Here is a 12,633-nt window from a genome sequence, read left to right as displayed (position 1 = left end):
TGTCTTGCACTAAGCTCTACCACCGTACAATCATTTGAATAGGAGCTCAAGAAATTCGTGGGACAAAGGCCCAAACGGTGTTTTGTGCCAATTTAAAGGTGACGAGGTAAAATTGAGTTTGAACTTAGCATAAAATCGAATGCCTTTCTTCACCGCTTTTTAGTAGGTTGTCATTTTTCAAGAGAGAGTTATACATATTATTATTTTAAACTCCTAAGTTAAAACTCTGGTCTAAACTATTTCATAATTAAGAATACATACCAAACTTAGGTATTGTACATGCATCATGTGACAGTAGGCATGAGTTAGTCATTTTTCATATTTGAATAATAATTTTAATAAAAGGTAGCTATTCGACTAGTTATTGTTTTTTTCTTATTTGTTATTATGGTATTTATGTTTAATTAAAAGTTCCTGTTCTTTTTATCTAAATTTTAATATAATGGACTAGTTTAATCAGAATGCAGTGGCGGATCCAGACTCGGAAGGGGGGGGGGGGGGGGCGGCGGGGGGCCAAAACTGAATTTTGGCCGGAAAAAAAAAAAAAAAATTTAAGCCTGAATTTTTTTTTTTTTTTTGGTGCCCAGGCCTCTTGGGCCTTCAACGTGGGTCTGCCACTGTCAGATTGGAATATACGGACAATCCAATATAAATAAAATTGGAGACTATTCACGACTTTTTTTTTAAGGGAAAAAAATGCTTGCATGAAAGTTCAGGATTAGTTTTTCCTGAACATATGATATAAGTGTAGAAAGAATGGCATTCCAGCTATAAGTTTAATCCAAGAAAAAAAATAAAGAAAGAGGGCGAGCTTACCACTTTCTATAAATTTAATAATTTATTATATAGGGCACCCGAGAAATCAATTATATCGATTACCACTTTAAATTTATCGCAACATTTATCTGTATTTTTTTTGCCAGTCAAGAAAAATACGAGACACGTGGCAGGAGGACCAAATAATAGTCTCTGGAGAAAAGGATACTTGGTAACGTAGAGTCTCGTCTCCAAACAAAACCCTCAGAAAATATCAATTCAACCCAACAAGTCTCTCAGCCACCGCCACTGACCCACTCTTTTTCCTCCTCTAAACCCTAGCCATGCCCGCTCGTCTTTTCCACAATCTCACCGTCGCTTCTCTCTCACATTCTCCAACTTCTTCGACGCCTATTATTATCACAGCAATTTCCATCATCACCGCCATTATTCATTGAGACAAAGCTCTCCTCTCTCTCATTCTCTCCCTTCTTATCGAGCCATTTCGGCAACTTTTTTGGTGGAAATCAATGGCGTCGTTGAAGACCTCTGGTGTTTTCTTCAGAGAATCAGCTCTCCAAATTCCGCGACACGGTTCTGGTGACAGCTCCAAGAGGTTTTTTTTTTTTTTTTTTTTTTTTTTGGTTAATCTCTGATTTTGATGATTTTATTTGTTGATTAGTTTATTCATATATAGTTTGACGTTTAGGCACTTTGACAAGCGGTGTAGCAAAAAAAAAAAAAACACGAAAGCGATATGTTTTATTTATTTTTTATATTGAATTAGCTTACGGTGCCGCGAGTTTCATGACTCTTGATTAACTGTCTAAAAGTGCTTAGGTAATTACTGGTTTTTCCATGCTAATGTTTTCATCTAGTAATCAAATGATCAATTTTTTTTCTTACTCCGAGTATTTTTTCCAATGATCTTACAAGTTTAGAAATCGGTTGTAGCTGTGCCCCAATAGATGCCTCAATCCATGTATTTTCCTCTATGACATGTTGTTATGGTAGATTGGTTCCTATGCTTTTTAGAGTTTAGTCCCTGATTCAAATGCCGATAGGCTTGCAGTGATATTGGGGCATGGTAAGGAATAAAAAGAAAGTGTATATATGTTGAGCTTCTTGGGAGTGCTTGGTCTTCAAGTAAATCAATAATGTGATTTCGCATCTAGAGGTTTAAGTTCTCTACAGCTCGGAAATTATCAAAGTTTCCATTTGTGTCTTAGTCAATTCTTCTCCGCCTTTTTAAAAAAAAAAAAGCATACTCGTACTAACTTGGCCTTTTATATCCAGGCCACATTGCATATTTCCTTTAGTAATATGTTTGCGTAGTAAAGGTGCTACTAGTGCTCTGATTATAGGGAGCTTGGCCAATCCATAGTCAGTCTCTTTATGGCTTTTTATTTTTATTCTTTGGTGTATGAAACTGCCAAAATCATCTTGTGATTTTGTTTATGGCAGTGAATGGTTTTTTATCCTATCTCCTAGCTATTTCCAAGCTCATTCATGCGTATATCTATAGTTTATCTTTAAAAAAATGGTGCACTGATTATAATTGACGAGAACAAAAGTGGACTTGTTCTTATTATACACCAAATCTTTCTCATGCCCGTTTATTAAATGATGTGAAACAGGAATGCAAAATGGAGGTCTCCACAAGCAGCAATAATTCCCAACTTTCATCTTCCAATGCGCAGTAATGAAGTGAAAAACAGGTAATTTTTGTGCATGTACATATAGTTTGCTCTTCTTCCCTTAGACTATGTGGAACTAGGGATAATAGAATAAATTACAGTTACGCCGTGTGATTAGATCTTAGGGGTCAGGTAATCACAATAATTTGTTGTTAGTTAAAGGGTGGTTGTAAATAATTAGAATGGAAATTAGGAGGAAATCCCTTTCAGGAGAGGTACAGGTATCACGAATAGCCGATTTATAATTCCTGTCGTTTTATAAACGAATTACCAATATTCTTATCATATCAAGTGCCCATGTTTTTCACACGAAGGAATGATATTTCAACACAACAGCTATGATACTCCTAGTTATGTACGATGTTAACTTGCAGGACATCGCCAGAGGACATTAAGTCTCTGCGGCTGATAACAGCCATCAAAACCCCATATCTACCCGATGGAAGGTTCGATCTGGAAGCGTACGATGCCCTCGTGAACACTCAGATCTCAAACGGAGCCGAAGGCGTGATCGTGGGAGGAACGACCGGCGAGGGTCAGCTGATGAGCTGGGACGAGCACATCATGCTGATCGGACACACGGTGAACTGCTTCGGCGCTTCCGTCAAGGTGATCGGAAACACTGGAAGCAACTCGACGAGGGAAGCGATCCACGCCACCGAGCAGGGCTTCGCGGTCGGAATGCACGCCGCTCTCCACATCAACCCTTACTACGGGAAAACCTCGCTGGACGGGCTCGTCTCCCACTTCGACAGCGTGATCTCCATGGGACCCACGATCATCTACAACGTGCCCTCGAGGACCGGCCAGGACATAGTCCCGACGGTGATCCGAAGGTTGGCTCGGAGCGCCAACCTGGCGGGCGTGAAGGAGTGTGTTGGGAACGAGCGTGTCGAGGAATACACTTCGCAAGGGATCGTTGTCTGGAGCGGGAACGACGACCAGTGCCACGATTCCAGGTGGGACCACGGGGCCGCCGGGGTCATTTCGGTAACTAGCAACTTGGTTCCGGGGCTGATGAGGGACCTCATGTTTGGAGGGAAAAACCCGTCCCTCAACGCGAAGCTTTTGCCTCTCATGGATTGGCTGTTTCAGGAGCCGAATCCGATCGGGTTGAACACGGCTCTCGCTCAGCTCGGGGTTGTGAGGCCGGTTTTCAGGCTTCCTTATGTTCCTCTCCCTCGGGAGAAGAGAGTAGAGTTCGTCGAGTTAGTCGAGAGCATCGGGCGCGAGAATTTCGTCGGAAAGCAAGGTGTTGAGGTCCTCGAAGATGACGATTTCGTCTTGGTAGATCGATATTAATCGGCCACACCTGATTTTGTTGTTCCGTTATTTTTCTTTTCTTATTTTGTTGGTTCAATTCTGAGGCTCTCCACTTTCATACCTTCCGATAAATAAAGGAAGGGTTGGTACTTTGTAAGCCAGAGATCAAACTGTGTTGGTTTTTTTTTTAATTACGGACGTCCTCGGAAATGATATTTCTCATGTTTGTCTGTTTCGTTTATATACAGTTTTGATGTGTTCTTCTTTTATATATTTTGAAATTAGTTTTGTGTTACGCTGACATGTTAATGCGATCAAGTGGTGGAAATGAAAACAAACTCAGCTATAAGTGCAAATTTTATACCATGGTTTTTTCAGTCTAACAAAAAATTGTGATATGGCCTCTATATTTCTCATTCGCAGTGTTTTTTTGTTGCAACAAATGAAGGAGAAATGACAATTTTTAAAAGTACGATAAATATAGTACCTTTCTCCAGAATAGATTTTTTATGAATAATTTTTGTTTTACACGTTCATAATTCAATTCCAAGTGAGAAAAATCTTGAACTACATAATATAACTGAGTTTTTTAACATAAATTTTCAATAAATTAGGTGGACGAAAAATCTCTCTCGCAAAGGATATATAGACACCTAAATTGACTTTTCGTTCGTGAAAAGAATATTAAATCAATTTCAGGACAGAACGTTTAAACTTATCGGTGCTTCGTCATAAATTTTGGTTGTTCTAAATGGAAAGGGTGATGCATTCTAAATTATATGTATATAAAAAAAGTCTTAACTCGAGTATTTGAAATTTTAAACACCGTTTAAAAATATACTAGTGTCTACATACATCATACATATACTAACTGTTGAAAATGAAGCTCAACTTGAGCTATGGTTTTTCAAGTAAAACAATTATGCTTAAACGTCATAAAATCATTTAATCGAGTTAGAAGGTGGTGTTCACCAGTCAACGGTATTTTTAAATTACTCTTGTAAAGCATTTTCCGTCGACACTAAATGGACAAAAATAAAAAAATAAAGGGATAAAATTCAAGCCCGGCTCAAATTAAACGGATATGCATTTTCCAAGCTACGCGGATTTATTTATTTATTTATTTTGTTTTTTACTGAATGAATTGAATCTGAAGAAGCTACGTGACACAGTCACACGTCGGAGGCAAAAAAACAGAAGCATTTTCAATAGTACTGTACTTCTTAGTTTTTGACGGAAACATGAAAACTGTCGTTTGTTATCTTAAAAAAAATAAAAATAAATAAATAAATGAAATGCCAAAGAAGATAACAAACGACTGTTTTCGTCTTCTCTGGCATTTATTACCCCAGAAAACCTTGTCTCATTTTGGAATGAAAAATGAAACACAAGAAGAAAAACCTGTGAAATCAGAATTAACTAGTGTAAAAAAAAAAAAAATCTGGCGTCATAAACAAAGAGGAATATCTGGCGCCACGTATTAGCAGGAAAATTTATATGCTCAAACTTCAAGCCAATCTTGGTTCAAAGTTCAAACTAAGCTACTTCAAATACTTGGCATTAAAAGAAACAAAATGAAACCAAATCAAATCTGTGCAGTACTACTCTTCTTATAACGTTACATCGAATATTTCCCACTTAGTTGGCTTGTCGCTTGAGAGAACGTGCAATATATGTATATATATATAGAAATAGACGATAAGCATTATCCCATAATTCCCATATACCTTTATTTTTATTTCCCTCCCTAGGCCAAAAGTAAACAACTAGTACACAAATTAAAATCACGAAAGTAGACATGGAAAACGAAGAGCTATATTAATTGACCCTAATTTAAGTTGCTTAATTGTTTTGTTGATGAGAGAGCTTGTGTTGGAGCTGAGACAGCAAGGCCTGGTTCTCTTGGCGAAGAAGAAGGGCTTTTTTCTTCAGTTTCTGATTCTCTTCCATAATGCTCTGATTCTCAATGTACAGCTTCAAGTTCTTCATCTCCATTTTCACTTCTGATCTCTTACACTCTGCTTCTTTCTCTACCTTGTTTCTCATCCTGTTACAATACATATACCATATTGTATATAATTAATTAATTAATTAATAATACTCAGCGAATAAACAAATCAAAAGATCACTGAGATCATTTCTTATATTGTTACCTGACAAGGCCAATAACTCTTATAGTGTTTCTCTTGTGAAGACGTTGAAGGCCAAAACCACAATAGTTGGTGGGTCTATAAGTGCGAGTCTTTTCCGATTTCAAGCACATTTTCTTCAATATATATAGATATTAGATACCTAGTACAGTTCTCACTAGTTTTGCATGAGAAAATAGAGAGAGATCGAGAAAAAAAAATATTATAAATGAAAAAACTATATACGTCACCTAGGAAAAGCAAGAAATGGAGCTTGAATATTAATTTTTTGAGAGAGGATATGAGAGTTTGCTTGATATAAATAGGGAGAGAGATGATGTAAGATCTTTGAGGGAATAGAGGAATAGCTGTGATGGTTGTGTTTGTGTGGTGTTTGCACTTTGAGAGAGAGAGAGAGAGAGACTTTTCATAGCAATGATGGCAAAAGAGGTCATGATTACAAAGGCCAGAAAGAAAGAAGTGCAAATGCAGACGAAGAAGACGAAGAATTTGCCTTTATTTTTTTATTTATTTTTTCTGTCTCTCTCTCAACTTTCGTAATTACTATCATTTGCGTATGGATAATAGCATATTCATATATAGAGGTTTTGGTGGAGTCGCGGAGATTGTTTTTCCCTCAAATGTGCCCATTTAAATTTTTCGTGTGGTTCCCTTTCTTTCTGTCTAAAGGTATAATATTTTGATTTATGTTTTTAAGTGGATAATGTAAATAAACAAAATAAGCAGTCATTTTAAGCCGGCCAGTTAAAAAAAAGTTAATCAAAACCAAATTTTGTAAAATATTTTATTAAAAAAAACCTATCTATTATCAATTTTATTTTTTGAGTTAGAGAGGTGCATAAGGTAGACAAGTTTCTTTCATAAATGAATCCACGGAAGGCAAAGTCACGTATCATCGTGATCTTCGCTGATGCAGTTATCTTTCCCCGCATTTGATTTTAAGGGCCTCTCAACAAGGCGGAGCTAGCCAAGGACCATGGGCAAATTCACCCGAATTCATTAGGGGCCCTAATTAAGTGAATTAATATTTTGGGCCCGTTCAATAATAGTAAAAATTTAAATATAAAATAAATAAATATTTTAGGCAATATATATTTAACATTTTGGGGACTAGCCCAATTTGAGGCCTTAGGCACCTCGCCTACAGTCAGGGCCGGCTCTGACCATGGGGATACGTCTCATGAATTTTTGAAAATTAAATTTGTACCCAATTATGGTGATATCTATATGTTGCGACATCGAGTCAATTATCAAATATCCGGAAATCAATAGTAGATGTTGAGAATCATCTCATAAATCAGTCATAAAAAACCAAAGTCCGATTTATATTTTAGAAGTTCGTCCTAAAATTCTTGTCTATTTAATCCATCAACATATGTATTATAATAAATATAATTGAGAATTAGAAACAAGATGAATAAGTAAGCGTAAAAACTGTCAAAAGAATGATAATATACGTTTATTATTACTGAGCTCTTTGATGAGTGCGTATTTTACGTACGAATCTGCTCTCGTTTGACTTGGATTTAGCGCGTTCTCAAGTGTTTTTGATGGTTTTAGTGTGGTTATAGTGAATTTCAGGTCAACATAGATGAAAAGTAGCTGTCGGGTCACATATCGATGGAACGGAAGTAAAAGCGATGAATTTGGAGTCAAAATGAAGAAAATGAAGATTTGGAGGCAGGTACGCAAGACCTCGCGCCGCGACCAGAAGACCTCGCGCCGCGATCAGAAGACCTCGCGCCGCGACCCCTGCATTTTCACGAACACAAAAAGTTCCAGGAGCTTCTCGCGGTGCGCCTCGCGGTGATCTCGCGCCGCGACGATGCGAAGAAAGGAGCCTCGCGCCGCGAGGATGGATGGCGTGCCGCGAGACGACGAATCCTGACGAAAATAAAGTCGAATTTTGACTTAATCTCAGCCGTTGGATTGTTTTTTAAGGCCCAGATCAATCCAAAATTGTACTTCGACCTAAACCACTATAAAACATAACTCAGCCTCTATTTTTAGGTTACACTTTATTTTATTATTGTTTTGGAGAGCTTTTGCAACGGAGAGAAAGCTTATCAACGGAATTGACAAAATCCGATCAGCCGGAACTCCATTAATAGTTTTTCTTATTCCTTCTCTTTATTTTCTGCTCTTAATTTTTATTGTGTTCTTGAATTCCTATCACGTATAATCATGAGCTCTCTCCTTCATTCTATGCTAGTTTTATTGCTTTTAATCACTCTTATTGCTTTGATCATGGTCATGAACACCGTTAGAGGCTAAGTCTTTAGCGGGGTTACGATGTAGTCGGGGTTAGATGTAGCTTAGGGGTTTCGTTAGGGTTTGATTAGTTATATTAACTGTTTCATGAATATGTTTGCTTGTGTGGAAGTGTTCTTAATGCATTCTTTAGCTTGATCACCTTTAGAATTGTTTATTTGGAGTTTTTAGCTGCTTGAGAGAGAGTAAAAATTCGTGCCCTTTTTCATTCATCACATTGTTTTAGGTTGCTTGACGGCTTAGACGATTGTGTAATCGTTAGAATTCTCGCGTTTATTGCATGTGGTTGTTTTAATATGATTAGAGACCGAGAGGATAAATAATCCGACAATTGCGTAGGTTCGCTAGTTCACTCGAGAGAGGCTATGGAATATTATTGAGAGAATGAGATTAGCTTACATAGGAATAGTTGTGATTGTTCGTTCCCGAAACCCCGATGCTGTGTTACCTGGTGAAATCGTGACCCCGTAGTTTTCTTTGCTTGTTATCTTGTGTTTGTTTCTCTTTTATTTTACGTTAATTCATTTGCTATTTTTTTTATAATCACATCCATCAACAAATTTGTGAAATCAATTTGCTTTGGGTTGTTTAGCGTCGTTATAGTAACTAGTCTTTGTGGGATCGATATCCGTTACTTACGTAACACTATTACTTGTTCGATACGTCCGCTTGCGTACTAGTTATAAAAATATCGCAACACTCTTGCGAACTGAAACACAAAGGAATGATAATGGGATTTCAAATATATAATTGGGATGTTTCTATTTTTAATTTTTATATCAAGATATTTATAGTATATAACGTTCAATGTGGGATCCCGCGCTTAATGCCTCCTTTTCTTTAACGCTCGAAAAATGTCATCCGTTAATCTCTTTAACCATCCGATTCTCGCGCCTTTCTTCTATAAATCGAGATAATCTTGACCCAATTGAATTTTTCCTAATCTGCTTGTTGTTCGTCGATATTCCTTAACTTTATTGGGCATATTTTTTACTCTTAATTGAGCTCGTTTTTTCATTCGGTCAAAAGGACGAAGTCCTACACCAACATATGCTAAAGTAGAGTGATCCTAGGCATATTCAGATAATTTTTTTCTCATAAAAAGTACCTAGACCTCCCTCACTTTTTAAATGCCGTAAGAAAAAAAATATCTTTTCTAAACGGCACATGAATGAGTTTATTCTAAACTTTCTTAGTGAAAAACCAGGAGAGAGACTCTTATTAAAGTTTTGGCACTTGCTCTTCCTATGCCTATCATGAGCACCTTTCATATTTTTTCTTACTTTGCAATTAGATGAAGAGTTATTTTGGGAGAAGATTCGGATCGCATGAAGATTCACTAGCAGTCATGGAGCATGCTTTATAAACTAAAGTCCGAAGGTTGTACTGGGGTCAAGGAATTAGGCTGGTTCAATCATGCAATGTTGGCTAAAAAAGGATGGATGGTTGTCTCAAATTATTCCTCATCGGTGACACAACTTCTTACAACTAAGTATGTCCCTTTCTGACTCTTCAACATATAGGTTTGGTCTCATTTCTTAGGCGCTCTTTCAACTGGTTACGAAAAGTATTCGAAAAAAATTATAGACAGAAGATTTGAGATCGAGGGAGTTTTGATTCATTCAAAAATCAGTGGAACGCAAGACCCCCTCGTCCATGACCATCACCATCCCAATCATAGATCATCTGGCACTCGAAGTGCCAGATTTTATTAATTCAGAAACAAGGAAGAAGGATCCGGAGAAAACTCAAGAAGGTCGTTTTGGCTAATGTTTCTCATATGTTGATTATCGATCCCGCTTCGCCATGCATTTTGATCATTTGTATAGGTATACCGTGATGGGCTACCAAGGACTTAGATTAATAGTCTTATGGTCGTTCATCAGCCTCGTCTGACACCGTTTGGAGTCCACAATGTCCCTTAAAAAGTTGTGAAAATTAAACACGTTCATGCATTCAAAAACTTCTACAAGAAGAAAATATAAAATATGGATCATGATAAGTGTAATTCAATCAGACTTATCAATGTTTTTCGAGAGTGAATCAAGACTTGTTCTTGAGTTTTTTTTTAATGTTGTTTTGTAGTTTTTGAGTGCATTTTTAGGTACAAGAATGCAAGAGAAGGTTCTGGTTCGAAAACGAGCAAATTCGGAACAAAAAAGAGGAACTTATGGCCATTTGAAGATGAGAGTCAAAAGTCAACATAAAGTTGACAAAAAGTCAACTCTAACCCAAGACTCGCGATGCATCGTGTCCCATTCCCATGAATCGCATCAAATAGGCAAAATTCCAGACATGAGCTTCAGCGAGCATGGCGACGCGACGCACCAAGGCGACGCAACACGTCTCATTCCCGATGTGTCGCGTGTAGGTGATTTTGCAGGTTTTTAAAACTTGCGTTTAGGCAGCTCTTGACCCTTGGATCACATCTAAAGATCCCTAATGCTCCGAAAACACCCATTGGAGAGCTTTATACTCTTGTTTTAGGTCATTGTAAGAGATTACACTTAAACTTGATTTTGGAGAGGGAAAAAGAGAAAAGTGAAGGTTTGGAGTATTGAAGTGGGATAGTCCCACATTTATTGCGTGTGTGAATGGACATGCGTTTATATATCAGTTGAGCCTCTCCACTTAGTACCAATTGGTTTTAAGATGGAATTTAACATGGTATCAGAGTCTTTTCCATTCACACAACTTGAATTTGGCCCGGCTCACGCGAAGCGTGAGGGGGATTGTTACTCGGCCTGGTCACGCTACGCGTGAGGGAGAGTATTGAAGTTGGATAGTCCCATATTGATTGTGTGTGTGAATGGACATGTGTTTATATATCAGTTGAGCCTCTCCACTTAGTAGCAATTAGTTTTAAGATGAAATTTAACATGGAGAAGAAGCCATCAAAGGTTTTGAAGAAGAAGAAGAAGAAGAAGAGATAGTGACAAGCCTCTCCAACTTATTCATCACCGTCATATTCTCCATAGTTTTATCCTTCTATCCTTTCTTCTTTCTCATTACTTTGCTTGAACTCCATTTTGTTAATCATTTCCATTCCTTTCTTGAATACTGTTAGTATTTTGAGATAATATTTGTTGATCTTGATTTTGATTATTATGAGATTCTTGGAATTGGATATTAATTTTTTGTGGAGTATTGATTATTGAATGAATATGTTTCTTTTTGTGTTTATGTTTGTGTTCATCTCTATATTGTTGTGTTTATTGATAATCATGAGTGGCTAAACACATATGAGGGGTGTGATATAGTTGGGTGATTTGATTCGGTTAGTATATTAGTCTGGACTTGTGCTTGAATGTGGTTTGTTTGTGGTGATCAAGAGAACTTGGGGTGGTTAATATCATTGTTTGACTTGACGAACTATGCAGTGAATCTCTATACCCGTTTACACGTTGGGATGTGGTAATCGAGTGTGCTGAACCCGTTCTCTTATCCGCCTACCTAGATCTATAGAAAAACAAGGGGTTTGTGTAGTTGTCTGAATTCCCGTAACAAATGCACTTAGTAGTTTTAATAGGATTCAAGACAAGAGGTGTAAGTTCGTCAACCAGTTAGGCTCGTTTCTACTCGAGATAGATTAATGGGTATTCAAGAGGGAATAAGACTACGTTTACCGAAATGCTAACCGTTGCTAGAACTCTATAGCCGATCGAATCGAATAACTCATCGAAGTCACACCCCTTCACTCTCCATAACATTTGTCAAGTATTTATTTTAATTGCTTTTGTTTACTTTTGCATTTTATTTTCATTACACTTTTAGACCATCAAAACTATAGCTGAAATTTCGGTTAACTTCGGTTAACCATTAACTGAAATCTACGGTCAATAATTAATTGTTAACCTAAAAAAAAATTGTCCAATTAATTGAAGTTAATCTATTTAACCGTGTAAATGGGAAACTCATATACGGTTGTTTTTTTGTGTTTCTTTTCCCCAAAACTTGTCAGTTATCATAAAGGTTTTGACTTTAAAATATCATTTTAAATATCATGTTCATATAAATTCATTAAATCTAAAGTAGCCGTAGGACGAGACACGTGTTTGTAATTAGCATTGAAACCGTCTCTAACCATTTGTACAAAGTTGGGGTTAGAGCCTATCCCTAGTGGTTGTTCGGTAGATGCAATAAATTTAGCTATAGCTCGTCTACCCTTTGCTTCATCATATGAAATTGTACTTACTTGATCGATTGACTCTCCTCGCTTCTCATGTGAATTGATATGGTAGCGTAGTGATGACGTGCCTCCACCGGAGTAAGCAAGGGTATACGTACAAATTTTGCACTTCACTTCATGGACATACGAAGAACCATCGGGGTACGTCGTGACGATCTTCTCAAAGACTTCCCAAACATCGGACCGTTGACTTCCGCCAATTTTACTCTTTTTACGGCGAGAGCTTGTTGGAGCGGTGGTGTCGATTTGATGAGATCCCGTTGAAGAGGGTGGTGTGGGTTATTCTTGAAGTTGTTGTTGAGTCGGT

At 37.4% G+C, this 12,633-nt stretch overlaps 2 protein-coding genes across 2 annotated transcripts; one reads left to right on the top strand and one right to left on the bottom strand.

Moving 5' to 3' along the window:
* Positions 1 to 974: 974 nt before the first annotated feature.
* Positions 975 to 4,011, top strand: LOC149400460 (4-hydroxy-tetrahydrodipicolinate synthase, chloroplastic-like). The gene is made up of 3 exons (XM_089612944.1): positions 975 to 1,372; positions 2,394 to 2,474; positions 2,828 to 4,011. Exons 1-3 carry the CDS (start codon positions 1,287 to 1,289, stop codon positions 3,753 to 3,755), a joined length of 1,095 nt encoding a protein of 364 aa, XP_089469070.1. The 5' UTR covers positions 975 to 1,286; the 3' UTR covers positions 3,756 to 4,011.
* A 1,366-nt stretch (positions 4,012 to 5,377) lies between these two features.
* LOC149400459 (uncharacterized) lies at positions 5,378 to 5,979 on the bottom strand. The gene is made up of 2 exons (XM_089610436.1): positions 5,870 to 5,979; positions 5,378 to 5,763 (listed from the first exon to the last, which is right to left on the bottom strand). Exons 1-2 carry the CDS (start codon positions 5,977 to 5,979, stop codon positions 5,559 to 5,561), a joined length of 315 nt encoding a protein of 104 aa, XP_089466562.1. The 3' UTR covers positions 5,378 to 5,558.
* Positions 5,980 to 12,633: the final 6,654 nt, after the last annotated feature.

Source organism: Urtica dioica, chromosome 4, assembly GCF_054948205.1.
Source record: "Urtica dioica subsp. dioica isolate 48M chromosome 4, U.dioica_male_clone48M_v1_H2, whole genome shotgun sequence".
Taxonomy (NCBI): Eukaryota; Viridiplantae; Streptophyta; class Magnoliopsida; order Rosales; family Urticaceae; genus Urtica; species Urtica dioica.
The sequence above is the reverse complement of the archived record's forward strand: the minus strand, read 5'-3'. Positions and strand labels throughout refer to the sequence as shown.

Coding starts and splice junctions, on each gene's coding strand:
- LOC149400459 (XM_089610436.1), bottom strand. CDS start 5,979: ATGTGCTTGAAATCGGAAAAGACTCGCACTTATAGACCCACCAACTAT. Junction 5,764..5,869: donor AGAGTTATTGGCCTTGTCAG/GTAACAATATAA, acceptor GTATTGTAACAG/GATGAGAAACAAGGTAGAGA.
- LOC149400460 (XM_089612944.1), top strand. CDS start 1,287: ATGGCGTCGTTGAAGACCTCTGGTGTTTTCTTCAGAGAATCAGCTCTC. Junction 1,373..2,393: donor TCTGGTGACAGCTCCAAGAG/GTTTTTTTTTTT, acceptor GATGTGAAACAG/GAATGCAAAATGGAGGTCTC. Junction 2,475..2,827: donor AGTAATGAAGTGAAAAACAG/GTAATTTTTGTG, acceptor GTTAACTTGCAG/GACATCGCCAGAGGACATTA.